Source organism: Oncorhynchus kisutch, linkage group LG19, assembly GCF_002021735.2.
Source record: "Oncorhynchus kisutch isolate 150728-3 linkage group LG19, Okis_V2, whole genome shotgun sequence".
Lineage (NCBI taxonomy): Eukaryota > Metazoa > Chordata > Actinopteri > Salmoniformes > Salmonidae > Oncorhynchus > Oncorhynchus kisutch.
The window spans coordinates 67,491,508-67,509,442 of NC_034192.2; the positions used below are offsets into that span (position 1 = coordinate 67,491,508).

General features: G+C 44.2%; 1 protein-coding gene across 1 annotated transcript in view; it reads right to left on the minus strand.

Moving 5' to 3' along the window:
- Positions 1-553: 553 nt before the first annotated feature.
- The window catches only part of LOC109884288 (endothelin receptor type B), a 69,808-nt gene continuing 52,426 nt past the window's right edge, over positions 554-17,935 (minus strand). Inside the window, exons 6-8 of the mRNA XM_031797673.1 lie at positions 6,029-6,162; positions 5,827-5,935; positions 554-3,205 (exon numbers count right to left, since the gene is read on the minus strand). Coding sequence (XP_031653533.1) covers positions 3,068-3,205; positions 5,827-5,935; positions 6,029-6,162 — 381 coding nt within the window. The 3' untranslated portion in view covers positions 554-3,067. The remainder of the gene's footprint in view (positions 3,206-5,826; positions 5,936-6,028; positions 6,163-17,935) is intronic.

Sequence of the window (17,935 nt, forward strand, 5' to 3'; positions counted from 1 at the left end):
CATATTGGATCCAGAGTTATATTATTCTGAGGGTTGACTCTAACCATATTGGATCCAGAGTTATATTATTCTGAGGGTTGACTCTAACCATATTGGATCCAGAGTTATATTATTCTGAGGGTTGACTCTAACCATATTGGATCCAGAGTTATATTATTCTGAGGGTTGACTCTAACCATATTGGATCCAGAGTTATATTATTCTGAGGGTTGACTCTAACCATATTGGATCCAGAGAGTTATATTATTCTGAGGGTTGACTGTAACCATATTGGATCCAGAGAGTTATATTTCTCTGAGGGTTGACTGTAACCATATTGGATCCAGAGTTATATTTCTCTGATCTGAGGGTTGACCATATTGGGATCCAGAGTTATATTTCTCTGAGGATTGACCATATTGGGATCCAGAGTTATATTTCTCTGAGGGTTGACTGTAACCATATTGGATCCAGAGTTATATTTCTCTGATCTGAGGGTTGACCATATTGGGATCCAGAGTTATATTTCTCTGAGGGTTGACCATATTGGGATCCAGAGAGTTTGAAACCACAATGTGATAAAATAGTATTTATTGCTGCATTAGATACAGGCAGGTTAGTTATACAGGTAATAGATACAGGCAGGTTAGTTATACAGGTAATAGATACAGGCAGGTTAGTTATACAGGTAATAGATACAGGTATAGGTTCAATAGAAAACCTCTGTTAATATGAAAAACTCCAGCAATAGTTATATTTTACATAATAGGAAAACACATTGGTAAAGTAAATATATTTGATGATAATCACAACATATAATACAGTATTTGTAAAGATAAGTGGTAATAATTTGGACAGTTTGAAAAGATGTCTTGCAATAAGATATTTCTTTTATAAAAATACATCTGAAGGCACTCAGGCAATCTTTAGACCAAGTTGGAAGCTTTATACATACTGGTGGGAAGGCTATATTAGGGTTACAAAATGACGCTAACTTTCCCAAAAAATCCCCAGGTTTTCCAGACATTCCGGCTTGGAAGATTCCCAGAATCAGGAGAGAATAGGCCTAGACAGGAAATCCAGAATCCACCAACCAGGACTTCGGGAAAACCTGGTAATTTTGAGAAAGTTCTGGGAACTGTGCAACCTCAGGTAAGGCTTTCTACAGAGTACCACTAGCTGTAAGAAGACGAAACAACAGCATACACAGATCTTAACATGATCATAACAGTATTACAGAGATTTACCTGTCGCTTGTTAACGGTCTTTGTGAAGTCGATCCGACCGCATGACTCTAATGTGCCATGACATTTCATGTCTGTCCTCTCCTGGCTCTACTCTGTGCTGTGTATCACATGATGATGCAGCCCTGCAGACATTAAGTTGGCCCCTCTCTGTCTGATGCCAGTATTGAGATAAACCTTGTCTGCTACTGTGAGAAACACTAGCTTTTGTCTGGTCTGGTCATCATGTGTAACTCAACATCTAATTCAGATGTCAGTATGGTAAGTATTAAGGCTAGCCTGGCTTCCCTCCATGGTAAGTATTAGGGATAGCTTTGCTTTGCTTCACTCCATGGTAGGTATTAGGGATAGCTTTGCTTCCCTCCATGGTAAGTATTAGGGATAGCTTTGCTTCCCTCCATGGTAAGTATTAGGGCTAGCTTTGCTTTGCTTCACTCCATGGTAAGTATTAGGGATAGCTTTGCTTCCCTCCATGGTAAGTATTAGGGATAGCTTTGCTTCCCTCCATGGTAAGTATTAGGGATAGCTTTGCTTCACTCCATGGTAAGTATTAGGGATAGCTTTGCTTCCCTCCATGGTAAGTATTAGGGATAGCTTTGCTTTGCTTCACTCCATGGTAAGTATTAGGGATAGCTTTGCTTCACTCCATGGTAAGTATTAGGGATAGCTTTGCTTAGGGATATCTTTGCTTCACTCCATGGTAAGTATTAGGGATAGCTTTGCCTTGCTTCACTCCATGGTAAGTATTAGGGATAGCTTTGCTTAGGGATATCTTTGCTTCCCTCCATGGTAAGTATTAGGGATAGCTTTGCTTTGCTTCACTCTATGGTAAGTATTAGGGCTAGCTTTGCTTTGCTTCACTCCATGGTAAGTATTAGGGATAGCTATGCTTAGGGATATCTTTGCTTCACTCCATGGTAAGTATTAGGGATAGCTTTGCCTTGCTTCACTCCATGGTAAGTATTAGGGATAGCTTTGCTTAGGGATATCTTTGCTTCACTCCATGGTAAGTATTAGGGATAGCTTTGCTTTGCTTCACTCCATGGTAAGTATTAGGGATAGCTTTGCTTAGGGATAGCGTTGGTTTACCCACACCCCATGGTAAGTATTAGGGATAGCTTTGCTTTGCTTCACTCCATGGTAAGTATTAGGGATAGCTTTGCCTTGCTTCACTCCATGGTAAGTATTAGGGCTAGCTTTGCTTTACTTCACTCCATGGTAAGTATTAGGGATAGCTTTGCTTAGGGATATCTTTGCTTCCCTCCATGGTAAGTATTAGGGATAGCTTTGCTTTGCTTCACTCCATGGTAAGTATTAGGGATAGCTTTGCTTTGCTTCACTCCATGGTAAGTATTAGGGCTAGCTTGGGTCATTGGTTTGTTTTCGTCCGATGCAGGCTGTCTGTTTCATTGCTACACAGTGATGTCACAGTGATGGGTTTAGAAGGAGAGGGGATGGGATGGGGCTGGGTTAGGTTAGGTTGGGTTTAGAAGGAGAGGGGATGGGGCTGGGGCTGGGTTGGGTTGGGTTTAGAAGGAGAGGGGATGGGACTGGTTTAGGTTGGGTTTAGAAGGAGAGGGGATGGGGCTGGGTTAGGTTGGGTTTAGAAGGAGAGGGGATGGGGCTGGGTTAGGTTGGGTTGGGTTTAGAAGGAGAGGGGATGGGACTGGGTTAGGTTGGGTTTAGAAGGAGAGGGGATGGGGCTGGGTTAGGTTGGGTTGGGTTTAGAAGGAGGGGGTATGGGGCTGGGTTAGGTTAGGTTGGGTTTAGCTGGACTGGACAGGAGGGAAGGGCTAGTGTGTGTTCACATGAATGTACCTGTGTGTGTGTGTGTGTGTGTGTGTTTAGGTGGAGGTGTATTTCTGACTGGAACGAGAGCTTGTTCTGTCGAGTTCGTTGCCATGACAGCTTCCCTTCCAGCGGACACCGTCTCTCTCTGGAATCACATTCCTGCTCCTTGTACACCAGCAGCACAGACAAGACTACAGACACACAAATACGAGTTAGGTTCAATGCCTCAGCTTTAGTTTCTATCTGAATTTTGGTACATTGCAATCCCTTTATCTCTTTCATGAAATGGAGGTAGAGGGTTCATAACAGCTGCAGATTAAATAGAGGTAGAGGGTTCATAACAGCTGCAGATTAAATAGAGGTAGAGGGTTCATAACAGCTGCAGATTAAATAGAGGTAGAGGGTTCATAACAGCTGCAGATTAAATAGAGGTAGAGGGTTCATGACAGCTGCAGATTAAATAGAGGTAGAGGGTTCATAACAGCTGCAGATTAAATAGAGGTAGAGGGTTCATAACAGCTGCAGATTAAATAGAGGTAGAGGGTTCATAACAGCTGCAGATTAAATAGAGGTAGAGGGTTCATGACAGCTGCAGATTAAATAGAGGTAGAGGGTTCATGACAGCTGCAGATTAAATGGAGGTAGAGGGTTCATAACAGCTGCAGATTAAATAGAGGTAGAGGGTTCATGACAGCTGCAGATTAAATGGAGGTAGAGGGTTCATAACAGCTGCAGATTAAATAGAGGTAGAGGGTTCATGACAGCTGCAGATTAAATAGAGGTAGAGGGTTCATGACAGCTGCAGATTAAATGGAGGTAGAGGGTTCATAACAGCTGCAGATTAAATAGAGGTAGAGGGTTCATGACAGCTGCAGATTAAATGGAGGTAGAGGGTTCATGACAGCTGCAGATTAAATAGAGGTAGAGGGTTCATAACAGCTGCAGATTAAATAGAGGTAGAGGGTTCATGACAGCTGCAGATTAAATGGAGGTAGAGGGTTCATGACAGCTGCAGATTAAATAGAGGTAGAGGGTTCATAACAGCTGCACATTCAAGAGAGGTTTTCGTTTTCCATTTCTGCAGACAGCTGCAGATGAAATAGAGGTAGAGGGTTCATAACAGCTGCAGATTAAATAGAGGTAGAGGGTTCATGACAGCTGCAGATTAAATAGAGGTAGAGGGTTCATAACAGCTGCACATTCAATAGAGGTTTTCCATTTCTGCAGACAGCTGCAGATTCAATAGAGGTAGAGGGTTCATGACAGCTGCAGATTAAATAGAGGTAGAGGGTTCATGACAGCTGCAGATTAAATGGAGGTAGAGGGTTCATGACAGCTGCAGATTAAATAGAGGTAGAGGGTTCATAACAGCTGCAGATTAAATAGAGGTAGAGGGTTCATAACAGCTGCACATTCAATAGAGGTTTTCCATTTCTGCAGACAGCTGCAGATTAAATAGAGGTAGAGGGTTCATGACAGCTGCAGATTAAATAGAGGTAGAGGGTTCATAACAGCTGCACATTCAATAGAGGTTTTCCATTTCTGCAGACAGCTGCAGATTCAATAGAGGTAGAGGGTTCATGACAGCTGCAGATTAAATAGAGGTAGAGGGTTCATGACAGCTGTATGATTAAATAGAGGTAGAGGGTTCATGACAGCTGCACATTAAATAGAGGTAGAGGGTTCATGACAGCTGTATGATTAAATAGAGGTAGAGGGTTCATGACAGCTGCACATTAAATAGAGGTAGAGGGTTCATGACAGCTGTATGATTAAATAGAGGTAGAGGGTTCATGACAGCTGCACATTAAATAGAGGTAGAGGGTTCATGACAGCTGTATGATTAAATAGAGGTAGAGGGTTCATGACAGCTGCACATTAAATAGAGGTAGAGGGTTCATGACAGCTGCAGATTAAATAGAGGTAGAGGGTTCATAACAGCTGCAGATTAAATAGAGGTAGAGGGTTCATGACAGCTGCAGATTAAATAGAGGTAGAGGGTTCATGACAGCTGCAGATTAAATAGAGGTAGAGGGTTCATAACAGCTGCAGATTAAATAGAGGTAGAGGGTTCATGACAGCTGCACATTAAATAGAGGTAGAGGGTTCATGACAGCTGCAGATTAAATAGAGGTAGAGGGTTCATAACAGCTGCAGATTAAATAGAGGTAGAGGGTTCATGACAGCTGCAGATTAAATAGAGGTAGAGGGTTCATGACAGCTGCAGATTAAATAGAGGTAGAGGGTTCATGACAGCTGCAGATTAAATAGAGGTAGAGGGTTCATAACAGCTGCAGATTAAATAGAGGTAGAGGGTTCATGACAGCTGCACATTAAATAGAGGTAGAGGGTTCATGACAGCTGCAGATTAAATAGAGGTAGAGGGTTCATGACAGCTGCAGATTAAATAGAGGTAGAGGGTTCATGACAGCTGCAGATTAAATAGAGGTTTTCCATTTCTGCAGACAGCTGCACATTAAATAGAGGTAGAGGGTTCATAACAGCTGCAGATTAAATAGAGGTAGAGGGTTCATAACAGCTGCAGATTAAATAGAGGTAGAGGGTTCATAACAGCTGCAGATTAAATAGAGGTAGAGGGTTCATAACAGCTGCAGATTAAATAGAGGTAGAGGGTTCATAACAGCTGCAGATTCAATAGAGGTAGAGGGTTCATAACAGCTGCAGATTAAATAGAGGTTTTCCATTTCTGCAGACAGCTGCAGATTCAATAGAGGTTTTCCATTTCTGCAGACAGCTGCACATTAAATAGAGGTAGAGGGTTCATGACAGCTGTATGATTAAATACTCTCACCTTGAAACAGTTTTTGAACTTCTGGCTGACAAAGTAGAGAGCAACAGGGTTGATACAGGAGTTGAGAGACGCCATGTTGATACCGATATAATCCATCACTAGCAGGAAACTACAGGGGTTATAGATCAGGGGTCAGCATCACATCAACAGGAAGTCAGGAACCACAGAACAATGGACCACCGGGCAGGCATGGTGTGTGTACCTGAGTAGTTCACAGCGGTTGGGGTCGTTCTGATCATAAATCGTTTTCTTCAGGATGCGGCTGAGATGGAGCGGTAGCCAGCACAGTGCAAAGATCACCACCAAGCAGAAGACTGTCTTAGCCACCTCGCGACGCTACACAGACACATATAGGGTTAGGCTTTTACACAGCATGTATATCACATAGGTTATCATAGTTCATATATTTGATGACAGCAGAGATTGCTGAATTTCTTTTTAACGTCTTTATGTGAAAAGGTCATGTGAAGAAGGCTCCCTCTGGGCTGCTGTTATATACTGTACACACACACACCACCACATGCTGTTAGAAAGAATTCAAACTCAGAGGCCCCGCCGATGCAAAACAAAAACATGAACAAATCCTGTGAATTTTCATGTGAATAATTTATATCTGTTATTATTTTACATGAGTCCCCACGTTTATTTTTTTACCACTAACCCAGCTGTATCTGGTCTCCCATCCAGGGACCAACCAGGACCCTGCTCTAGCTTCAGAGACAAACCTGCAGATGCAAGGTGCTACGTTGCTGGAATGAATGAGCCAAAACTTACAACTGGAGAAAAGGAAGCAAAGGCTGAGTAACAACTAAATATAGGGGAAACTACAGGAAAGTAACAACTAAAGATAGGGGAAACTACAGGAAAGTAACAACTAAAGATAGGGGAAACTACAGGAAAGTAACAACTAAAGATAGGGGAAACTACAGGAAAGTAACAACTAAAGATAGGGGAAACTACAGGAAAGTAACAACTAAAGATAGGGGAAACTACAGGAAAGTAACAACTAAAGATAGGGGAAACTACAGGAAAGTAACAACTAAAGATATGGGGACACTACAGGAAAGTAACAACTAAAGATAGGGGAAACTACAGGAAAGTAACAACTAAAGATAGGGGAAACTACAGGAAAGTGTTTTATTTAATCGCGTTATTATTAAAAAATAAATAATTTTGCTTCCATTTACAATTCATTAGTTCCCACATTTCAAAATGATTTCCTTGTAATATTTTGCTTTCAATATTATTATTTTTGTTTGCAATACTAAGAATTTTGTTCTTGACTTCAGCAGTTTTGCTTTACAGTATGGTACAAACAGAAACTCCCTCACTAGAGAACTGCACCATATAATACCACTATTACTATATTAAAGGTGTTTGAAGCAGCAACCTTTAATTGAAGCATTAACAGTGTTTACTCTGCCACTGTTTCAGTAAAAAGCTGAAGGGTGGGGCTGGAGAAGTGCAACCACTCTCAAATTCAAAGACACGGGTATGGATGCAAGGACTGACCATGATACCAACACTATAGGTTTAACAATATGTTGAGGCTATGCAGTGTTTGTTTACATTGACCTTGTTTACAAACATTGGAGTAAAACAAGCTAATATGTTGAGTTCTGATGGGGTACGACATTTGACCTAAACCCATGAGGCATTTATAAGTTATATTCTAAGTTACATATCAATAATTTATCATTCCAAAAAATTGATGTAGCTATTAAGGATTGTCCCTCAGGCCGTGACTTTCATACAGCAGAACTATGTTGCCAATTGAACGTGTTGCATTAACCTGCACACCCAAAAAATGACTGTCCACTGTTCCACAAATGTCGTGTAAATCACTGCAACACTGCTACCCTGCTACACTGCTACCCTGCTACCCTGCAACACTGCTATCCTGCTACCCTGCTACACTGCTACACTGCTACACTGCTACCCTGCTACCCTGTTACACTGCTACCCTGCTACACTGCTACCCTGCTACACTGCCCTGCTACCCTGCTACCCTGCTACACTGCTACCCTGCTACACTGCTACCCTGCTACACTGCTACCCTGTTACCCTGCTACACTGCTACCCTGCTACCCTGCTACACCGCTACCCTGCTACACTGCTACACTGCTACCCTGCTACACTGCTACCCTGCTACACTGCTACACTGCTACCCTGCTACACTGCTACACTGCTACTGCAACATTTTAACATCTTTTCACGTGAGGAAAATAACATTATTTCAACCACACGTGAATCTTCAATTCAACACGCGAATCTTCAATTCCACACGTGAAACTGTGAATGTTTTTTGTAAGAGAATACACACTGAAGTAGCAGCACAACTGATATTCAATCTGTCATATAATAGAGAGTTTTTCTGGTGAAAATAAATTCACCAGCAGAGACATGATCACCCCAGAGAACACTGCTACTCCAGCTGCTCCCTCTTCATCTGACTATGTTTCTCTCATAGTCTGAGATCATCTGGTCATCACGGTGGTGGCACAGGGCTACTCAATTCTCCTAAGTGGAGATGTTCTCTTTTCTCACCTGTCCATCTCATTTGAATTCCATGATGTCACTGTCTGCTGTCCACTCAATCTTAACATTGTTGTCATCTATCGCCCACCAGGTGCCCTTGGAGAGTTCCTCAATCAGCTTGACACCTTGTAGAGTTCCTCAATGAGCTTGACACCTTGGAGAGTTCCTCAATCAGCTTGACACCTTGGAGAGTTCCTCAATCAGCTTGACACCTTGGAGAGTTCCTCAATGAGCTTGACACCTTGGAGAGTTCCTCAATGAGCTTGACACCTTGGAGAGTTCCTCAATCAGCTTGACACCTTGGAGAGTTCCTCAATGAGCTTGACACCTTTGAGAGTTCCTCAATGAGCTTGACACCTTGGAGAGTTCCTCAATCAGCTTGACACCTTGGAGAGTTCCTCAGTGAGCTTGACACCTTGGAGAGTTCCTCACTCAGCTTGACACCTTGGAGAGTTCTTCAATGAGCTTGACACCTTGGAGAGTTCCTCAATCAGCTTGACACCTTGGAGAGTTCCTCAATGAGCTTGACACCTTGGAGAGTTCCTCAATGAGCTTGACACCTTGGAGAGTTCCTCAATCAGCTTGACACCTTGGAGAGTTCCTCAGTGAGCTTGACACCTTGGAGAGTTCCTCACTCAGCTTGACACCTTGGAGAGTTCCTCAATGAGCTTGACACCTTGGAGAGTTCCTCAATCAGCTTGACACCTTGGAGAGTTCCTCAATGAGCTTGACACCTTGGAGAGTTCCTCAATCAGCTTGACACCTTGGAGAGTTCCTCAATCAGCTTGACACCTTGGAGAGTTCCTCAATGAGCTTGACACCTTGGAGAGTTCCTCAATCAGCTTGACACCTTGGAGAGTTCCTCAATCAGCTTGACACCTTGGAGAGTTCCTCAATGAGCTTGACACCTTGGAGAGTTCCTCAATGAGCTTGACACCTTGGAGAGTTCCTCAATCAGCTTGACACCTTGGAGAGTTCCTCAATCCGCTTGACACCTTGGAGAGTTCCTCAATGAGCTTGACACCTTGGAGAGTTCCTCAATCAGCTTGACACCTTGGAGAGTTCCTCAATCAGCTTGACACCTTGGAGAGTTCCTCAATGAGCTTGACACCTTGGAGAGTTCCTCAATCAGCTTGACACCTTGGAGAGTTCCTCAATCAGCTTGACACCTTGGAGAGTTCCTCAATGAGCTTGACACCTTGGAGAGTTCCTCAGTGAGCTTGACACCTTGGAGAGTTCCTCACTCAGCTTGACACCTTGGAGAGTTCCTCAATGAGCTTGACACCTTGGAGAGTTCCTCAATCAGCTTGACACCTTGGAGAGTTCCTCAATGAGCTTGACACCTTGGAGAGTTCCTCAATCAGCTTGACACCTTGGAGAGTTCCTCAATCAGCTTGACACCTTGGAGAGTTCCTCAATGAGCTTGACACCTTGGAGAGTTCCTCAATGAGCTTGACACCTTGGAGAGTTCCTCAATGAGCTTGACACCTTGGAGAGTTCCTCAATCAGCTTGACACCTTGGAGAGTTCTTCAATGAGCTTGACACCTTGGAGAGTTCCTCAATGAGCTTGACACCTTGGAGAGTTCCTCAATCAGCTTGACACCTTGGAGAGTTCCTCAATCAGCTTGACACCTTGGAGAGTTCCTCAATCAGCTTGACACCTTGGAGAGTTCCTCAATCAGCTTGACACCTTGGAGAGTTCCTCAATCAGCTTGACACCTTGGAGAGTTCTTCAATGAGCTAGACACCTTGGAGAGTTCCTCACTCAGCTTGACACCTTGGAGAGTTCCTCAATGAGCTTGACACCTTGGAGAGTTCCTCAATCAGCTTGACACCTTGGAGAATTCCTCAATCAGCTAGACACCTTGGAGAGTTCCTCAATGAGCTAGACACCTTGGAGAGTTCCTCAATCAGCTTGACACCTTGGAGAGTTCCTCAATGAGCTTGACACCTTGGAGAGTTCCTCAATGAGCTTGACACCTTGGAGAGTTCCTCAATCAGCTTGACACCTTGGAGAGTTCCTCAGTGAGCTTGACACCTTGGAGAGTTCCTCACTCAGCTTGACACCTTGGAGAGTTCCTCAATGAGCTTGACACCTTGGAGAGTTCCTCAATCAGCTTGACACCTTGGAGAGTTCCTCAATGAGCTTGACACCTTGGAGAGTTCCTCAATCAGCTTGACACCTTGGAGAGTTCCTCAATCAGCTTGACACCTTGGAGAGTTCCTCAATGAGCTTGACACCTTGGAGAGTTCCTCAATCAGCTTGACACCTTGGAGAGTTCCTCAATCAGCTTGACACCTTGGAGAGTTCCTCAATCAGCTTGACACCTTGGAGAGTTCCTCAATCAGCTTGACACCTTGGAGAGTTCCTCAATGAGCTTGACACCTTGGAGAGTTCCTCAATGAGCTTGACACCTTGGAGAGTTCCTCAATCAGCTTGACACCTTGGAGAGTTCCTCAATCCGCTTGACACCTTGGAGAGTTCCTCAATGAGCTTGACACCTTGGAGAGTTCCTCAATCAGCTTGACACCTTGGAGAGTTCCTCAATCAGCTTGACACCTTGGAGAGTTCCTCAATCAGCTTGACACCTTGGAGAGTTCCTCAATGAGCTTGACACCTTGGAGAGTTCCTCAATCAGCTTGACACCTTGGAGAGTTCCTCAATCAGCTTGACACCTTGGAGAGTTCCTCAATGAGCTTGACACCTTGGAGAGTTCCTCAGTGAGCTTGACACCTTGGAGAGTTCCTCACTCAGCTTGACACCTTGGAGAGTTCCTCAATGAGCTTGACACCTTGGAGAGTTCCTCAATCAGCTTGACACCTTGGAGAGTTCCTCAATGAGCTTGACACCTTGGAGAGTTCCTCAATCAGCTTGACACCTTGGAGAGTTCCTCAATCAGCTTGACACCTTGGAGAGTTCCTCAATGAGCTTGACACCTTGGAGAGTTCCTCAATGAGCTTGACACCTTGGAGAGTTCCTCAATGAGCTTGACACCTTGGAGAGTTCCTCAATCAGCTTGACACCTTGGAGAGTTCTTCAATGAGCTTGACACCTTGGAGAGTTCCTCAATGAGCTTGACACCTTGGAGAGTTCCTCAATCAGCTTGACACCTTGGAGAGTTCCTCAATCAGCTTGACACCTTGGAGAGTTCCTCAATCAGCTTGACACCTTGGAGAGTTCCTCAATCAGCTTGACACCTTGGAGAGTTCCTCAATCAGCTTGACACCTTGGAGAGTTCTTCAATGAGCTAGACACCTTGGAGAGTTCCTCACTCAGCTTGACACCTTGGAGAGTTCCTCAATGAGCTTGACACCTTGGAGAGTTCCTCAATCAGCTTGACACCTTGGAGAATTCCTCAATCAGCTAGACACCTTGGAGAGTTCCTCAATGAGCTAGACACCTTGGAGAGTTCCTCAATGAGCTTGACACCTTGATAAGCTTATTCCCTGATGATGGCTCACCACTCTTCGTACTTGGCAACTTCAAACTCCCGACGTCTGCCATCAATTCATTTCTCTCCAACTCTTTCCCATCCTTGCCTCTTTTGACCTTTGGTCTCTGATCACTACTTTGTTTCCTTTTCAATCTCCCTTTCCTCCAACCCTAACCACTCAGCCCCTACCCAGATGGTCATTGTCCATCCATCACAATCTTCGCTCTCTCTCTCCCACTACTTTCTCCTCTTCTATCTTATCAACTCTCCATTCTGTTAAATCCTTATCCCTTCTGTCTCCTGATTCTGTCTCTTCGACCCTACACTCCTCCCTTTCCACATCCTATGACACACACTGTCCCCTTTCCTCCCGGCCGGCTCGGCCCTCCCCTCCTGTTCCGTGGCTGAGTAACTCCCAACGAGTTTACAGAACAGGGCTGCAGGCAGCTGAATGACTCATTAGGAGCTTACAGAACAGGGCTGCAGGCAGCTGAGTGACTCAGCTTACAGAACAGGGCTGCAGATTAATTAGGAGCTTACAGAACAGGGCTGTAGGCAGCTGAGTGACTCAGCTTACAGAACTGGGCTGCAGGCAGCTGAATGACTCATTGTGAGCTTACAGAACAGGGCTGCAGGCATCTGAATGACTCATTACGAGCTTACAGAACAGGGCTGCAGGCAGCTGAGTGAAAATGGAGGAAAACTAAATCATTCTTTTACTCCCTTTTCTCTACCTTCTGTTCCTCTGTATCTGCTGCTAAAGCCACTTTCTAACACTCTAAATGTCAAGCTTCTGCCTCTAATCCTAATAAATGATTTTCCACCTTCCCCTCCCTTCTCAATCCTCCACCCCCTCCTCCTATCTCTTTGCGGACGACTTTGTCAAACACTTTGAAAAGAAGGCTGACGACATCCGCTCCTTATTCACTCATCCTATTGAGTCCACTGGTCCCACTGACAAAGAACTACCCTACGCCTTGACCTCTTTCTCTCCTCTCTCTCCTGATGAAAATCTGTGACTAGTGAGGTCTGGCCACCTGACAACCCGACAACCTGCCCACTTGACCCCATCCCCTCCTCCCTTCTCCAGACCATCTCTGGAGACCTTCTCCCATTCCTCACTTCCCTCAAAAATGGCAGAGTCGCTCCCCTCCTCAAGAAACCAACACTCGACTCATCAGACGTCAAAAACTACAGACCTGTATCCCTTCTTTCTTTTCCTTCCAAAACACTTGAGCGTGCTGTCTCTAACCAACTCTCTCGCTATCTCTCTCAGAACAATATTCTAGATCCTAACCAGTCAGGCTTCAAGACGGGTCACTCAACCCAGACTGCTCTCCTCTATGTCACGGAGGCTCTCCACACTTCCAAGCTGACTCTCTCTCGGTTCTCATCCTCCTAGATCTATCCGCTGCCTTCGACACGTGAACCATCAGGTCCTCCTCTACATCCTCTCAGGGCTGGGCGTCTCAGGCTCTGCCTCCTATCCATCCTCTCAGGACTGGGTGTCTCAGGCTCTGCACATTCTTGGATTGCATCCTACCCAGGAGGCCACTCCAGGTGGACTTCAGTGCGGCTTTGACATTATCGATCATAGTCTGCTGCTGGAAAAATGTATGTGTTATGGCTTTACACCCCATGCTATATTGTGGATAAAAATAGGTTGTTCTTTATGGAAGACTCTCCAACATAATCCAGGTAGAATCAGGAATTCCCCAGGGCAGCTGTCTAGGCCCATTACTGGTAGAATCAGGAATTCCCCAGGGCAGCTGTCTAGGCTCATTACTGTAGAATCAGGAATTCCCCAGGGCAGCTGTCTAGGTCCATTTATTTTCCCAATCTTTACTAACGACATGTCATTGGCTTTGAGTAAAGACAGTATGTCTATGTATAAGGATGACTACCCACTATACACGGCAGCTACTACAGCGACTGCAATGACTGCAACACTTAACTTCTCTAGGATAGGGGCCAGCATTTGGAATTTTGGATGAAAAGCATGCCCAAATTAAACTGCCTTCTACCAAGGCCCAGAATATAGGATATGCATATAATTAGTAGAAAATACTCTAAAGTTTCCAAAATACTGGGTAACTTAAATAACACCAATCTTAGTCAAAACCATACTATAAAGCTAACACAAATATTGCTAGCGATTGCCAGGAAATGTATGGCCTTGAAATGGAAATCAGATTCCCCCTGCCAGTTGCAATGTGGCAAACAGAAGTTAATAGTTGTATTCCACTGGAGAAAATCACTTCCTGCTTGAGGAATAAGTTAGAGACATTTTACAGAATTTGGCAACCTTTTATTGACTATATGGAGAATCTCCCCCACATCTCATTGATTGAATCTATATATAATCCTCACATAATGTATAATATGTAGCATACGACAGCCTACGATATGATCCACTGACTTATTATTTTTAGATTTAAATGTTTTGTTATTTTTTAAATTTGTATTATGACTTTAATTTATTGTATTTTAGTATATATTATTTGTATTTATTTTTTAGTTACTGTCACTTTGTCATATTGTTGTCTAATATCTTGTAATTTTGGTTTTGAATGTTCTTAATTGGAAAATGCAACCCCCCCCCCCCGCAACTTAATCAGAACATTGCAGCACGCCTGGATTTCAATCTTTCCAAGTCACCCGCCCCTCTGCACACTCCACTCGCTTCCAGTTGAAACTCCCATCCACTACAAGGCCACTACAAGATAGTGCCTCCCTATGGAACAGCTGCCCCTCCCTACCTTCAGCTCCAACCCTACACCCCAACCCATCCACTACAAGGCCACTACAAGATGGTGCTTCCCTATGGAGCAGCTGCCCCTCCCTACCTTCAGCTCCAACCCTACACCCCAACCCATCTACTACAAGATGGTGCTTCCCTATGGAACAGCTGCCCCTCCCTACCTTCAGACTATGCTCCATTCTGCCACCTCTGGTCTCTTGGACCTCCCACACTTGAATTTAGGACAACACATATCACAAGACATAGAACACTTATAGACAATACATATCACAGGACATAGAACACTTATAGACAATACATATCACAGGAGATACAACACATACACAGGTTAATCCAGGCCCTGCAGTACCTAGCTCCACTCCCATTCCCCAGGCGTTATCATTTGTTGACTTCTGTAACCTTAAAAGCCTTGGTTTCATGCATGTCAACATTAGAAGCCTACTCTCTAAGTTTGTTTTATTCACTGCCCTAGCACACTCTGCCAACCCGGATGTCCTAGCCGGGTCTGAATCAAAACTGATTATCGACCATTTCGAATCCCACCGTATCTTCTCCCCTATGCAATCTGGTTTCAGAGCTGGTCATGGGTGCACCTCAGCCACGCTCAAGGTCCTAAACAACATCCTAACCACCATCGATAAGAGACATTATTGTGCAGCCGTATTCATCGACTGGCCAAGGCTTTCGACTCTGTCAATCACCACATTCTTATTGGCAGACTCAACAGCCTTGGTTTCTCAAATGGTTGCCTCGCCTGGTTCACCAACTACTTCTCTGATAGAGTTCAGTGTGTCAAGTCGGAGTGCCTGTTGTCCGGACCTCTGGCAGTCTCTATGGGGGTGCCACAGGGTTCAATTCTCGGGCCGACTCTCTTCTCTGTATACATCTTGCTCTTGCTGCTGGTGATCCAACTCTACGCATACGACACCATTCTGTATACTTCTGGCCCTTCTTTGGACACTGTGTTAACAAATCTCCAGACGAGCTTCAATGCCATACAACTCTCCTTCCATGGCCTCCAACTGCTCTTAAATGCAACTAAAACCAAATGCATGCTCTTCAACTGATCACTGCCCGCACCTGCCCGCCCGTCCAGCATCACTACTCTGGACGGTTCTGACTTAGAATATGTGGACAACTACAAATATCTAGGTGTCTGGTTAGACTGTAAACTCTCCTTCCAGACTCACATTAAGCATCTCCAATCCTAAATTAAATCTAGAATCAGCTTCCTATTTCGCAACAAAGCATCCTTCACTCATGCTGCCAAACATACCCTCGTAAAACTGACTATCCTACCAATCCTCGACTTCAGCGATGTCATTTAAAAAATAGCCTCCAACACTCTACTCAACAAATTGGATGCAGTCTATCACAGCGCCATCCGTTTTATCACCAAAGCCCCATATATTACACACCACTGCAACCTGTACACTCTCGTTGGCTGGCCGTTGCTTCATACTATTCGCCAAACCCACTGGCTCCAGGTCATTTATAAGTCTCTGATAGGTAAAGCCCCGCCTTATCTCAGCTCACTGGTCACCATAGAAGCACCCACCTGTATCACACGCTCCAGCAGGTATATCTCATGGGTCACCCCCAAAGCCAACTCCTCCTTTTGCCGCCTTTCCTTCCAGTTCTCTGCTGCCAATGACTGGAACGAACTGCAAAAATCACTGAAGCTGGAGACTCTTATCTCCCTCTTTTAGCACCAGCTGTCAGAGCAGCTCACAGATCACTGCACCTGTACTTAGCCCATCTGTAAACAGCCCATCCAATCTACCTCATCCCCATACTGTATTTATTTATTTATCTTGCTCCTTTGCACCCCAGTATCTCCACTTACACATTCATCTTCTACACATCTACCATTCCAGTGTTTAATTGCTATATTGTAATTACTTCGTCACCATGGCCTATTTATTGCCTTAACTCCCTTATCTCACCTCATTTGCACTCACTGTATATAGACTTTACTTTGTTCTACTGTATTATTGACTGTATGTTTGTTTATTCCATGTGTAACTCTGTGTTGTTGTATGTGTCGAACAGCTGTGCTTTATCTTGACCAGGTCGCAGTCGTAAATGAGAACTTGTTCTCAACTAGCCTACCTGGTTAAATAAAGGTGTTCTCAACTAGCCTACCTGGTTAAATAAAGGTGAAAGAAAAAACGTATAGACAAAACGTATAGACAACCCATTTCACGGGAGATAAAACACTTGACTTATGGACAATACATGCAACATTTATAGACAACACATTTCACGGGAGATAAAACACTTGAATTATGGACAATACATGCAACATTTATAGACAACACATATCACGGGAGATAAAACACTTGACTTATGGACAATACATACAATACATGTCATAGCAGCCTGCACTCTTCCGGGAAGGGTTTCCACTAGATGTTGGAACATTGTTGCGGGTATTTACTTCCATTCAGCCACGAGCATTAGTGAGGTCGGGCACTGATGTTGGGTGATTAGGCCTGGCATGCAGTCGGCGTTCCAATTCATCCCAAAGGTGTTCAATGAGGTTGAGGTCAGGGCTCTGTGCAGGCCAGTCAAGTTCTTCCACACTGAACTTGACAAACCATTTCTGTATGGACCTCACTTTGTGCACGTAGGCATTGTCATGCTGAAACAGTTGGAAGCATAGAATCCTCTAGAATGTCATTGTATGCTGTCGTGTTAAGATCTCCATTCACTGGAACTAAAGTGTCTAACACGATCCATGAAAAATAGCCCCAGACCATGCCTCCTCCACCAAACTCTACAGTTGGCACTATGCATAGGGGCAGGTAGCGTTAGCTGGCATCCACCAAACCCAGATTCGTCCTTCAGACTGCTAGACGGTGAAGCGTGATTCATCATTCCAGAGAATGCGATTCCACTGCTCCAGAGTCCAATGACGGGGAGCTCTACACCATTCCGGCCAACACTTGGCATTGCGCATGGTGATTTTAGGCTTGTGTGCGGCTGCTCGGCCATGGAAAACCATTTCATTAAGCTTCCGACTAACAGTTATAGTGCTGACGTTGCTTCCAGAGGCAGTTTGGAACTCGGTAGTGATGCAACAAAGGACAGATGATTTTTACAAGCTGCACACTTCAGTAACCCCGTTCTCTGAGCATGTGGCCCACCACTTCAAATCACATTTTATTGGTCACATATTTAGCAGATGTTATTGCGGGTGTAGTGAAATGCTTGTGTTCCTAGCTCCAACAGTGCAGTAATATCTAATAATTCACAACAATACACACAAATCTAAATGTAGAACAATGGAATTAAGAAATATATAAATATTAGGGTGAGCAATGTGGGGGTGGCATTGACTACAGTAGAATACAGTAGAATAGAATACAGTAT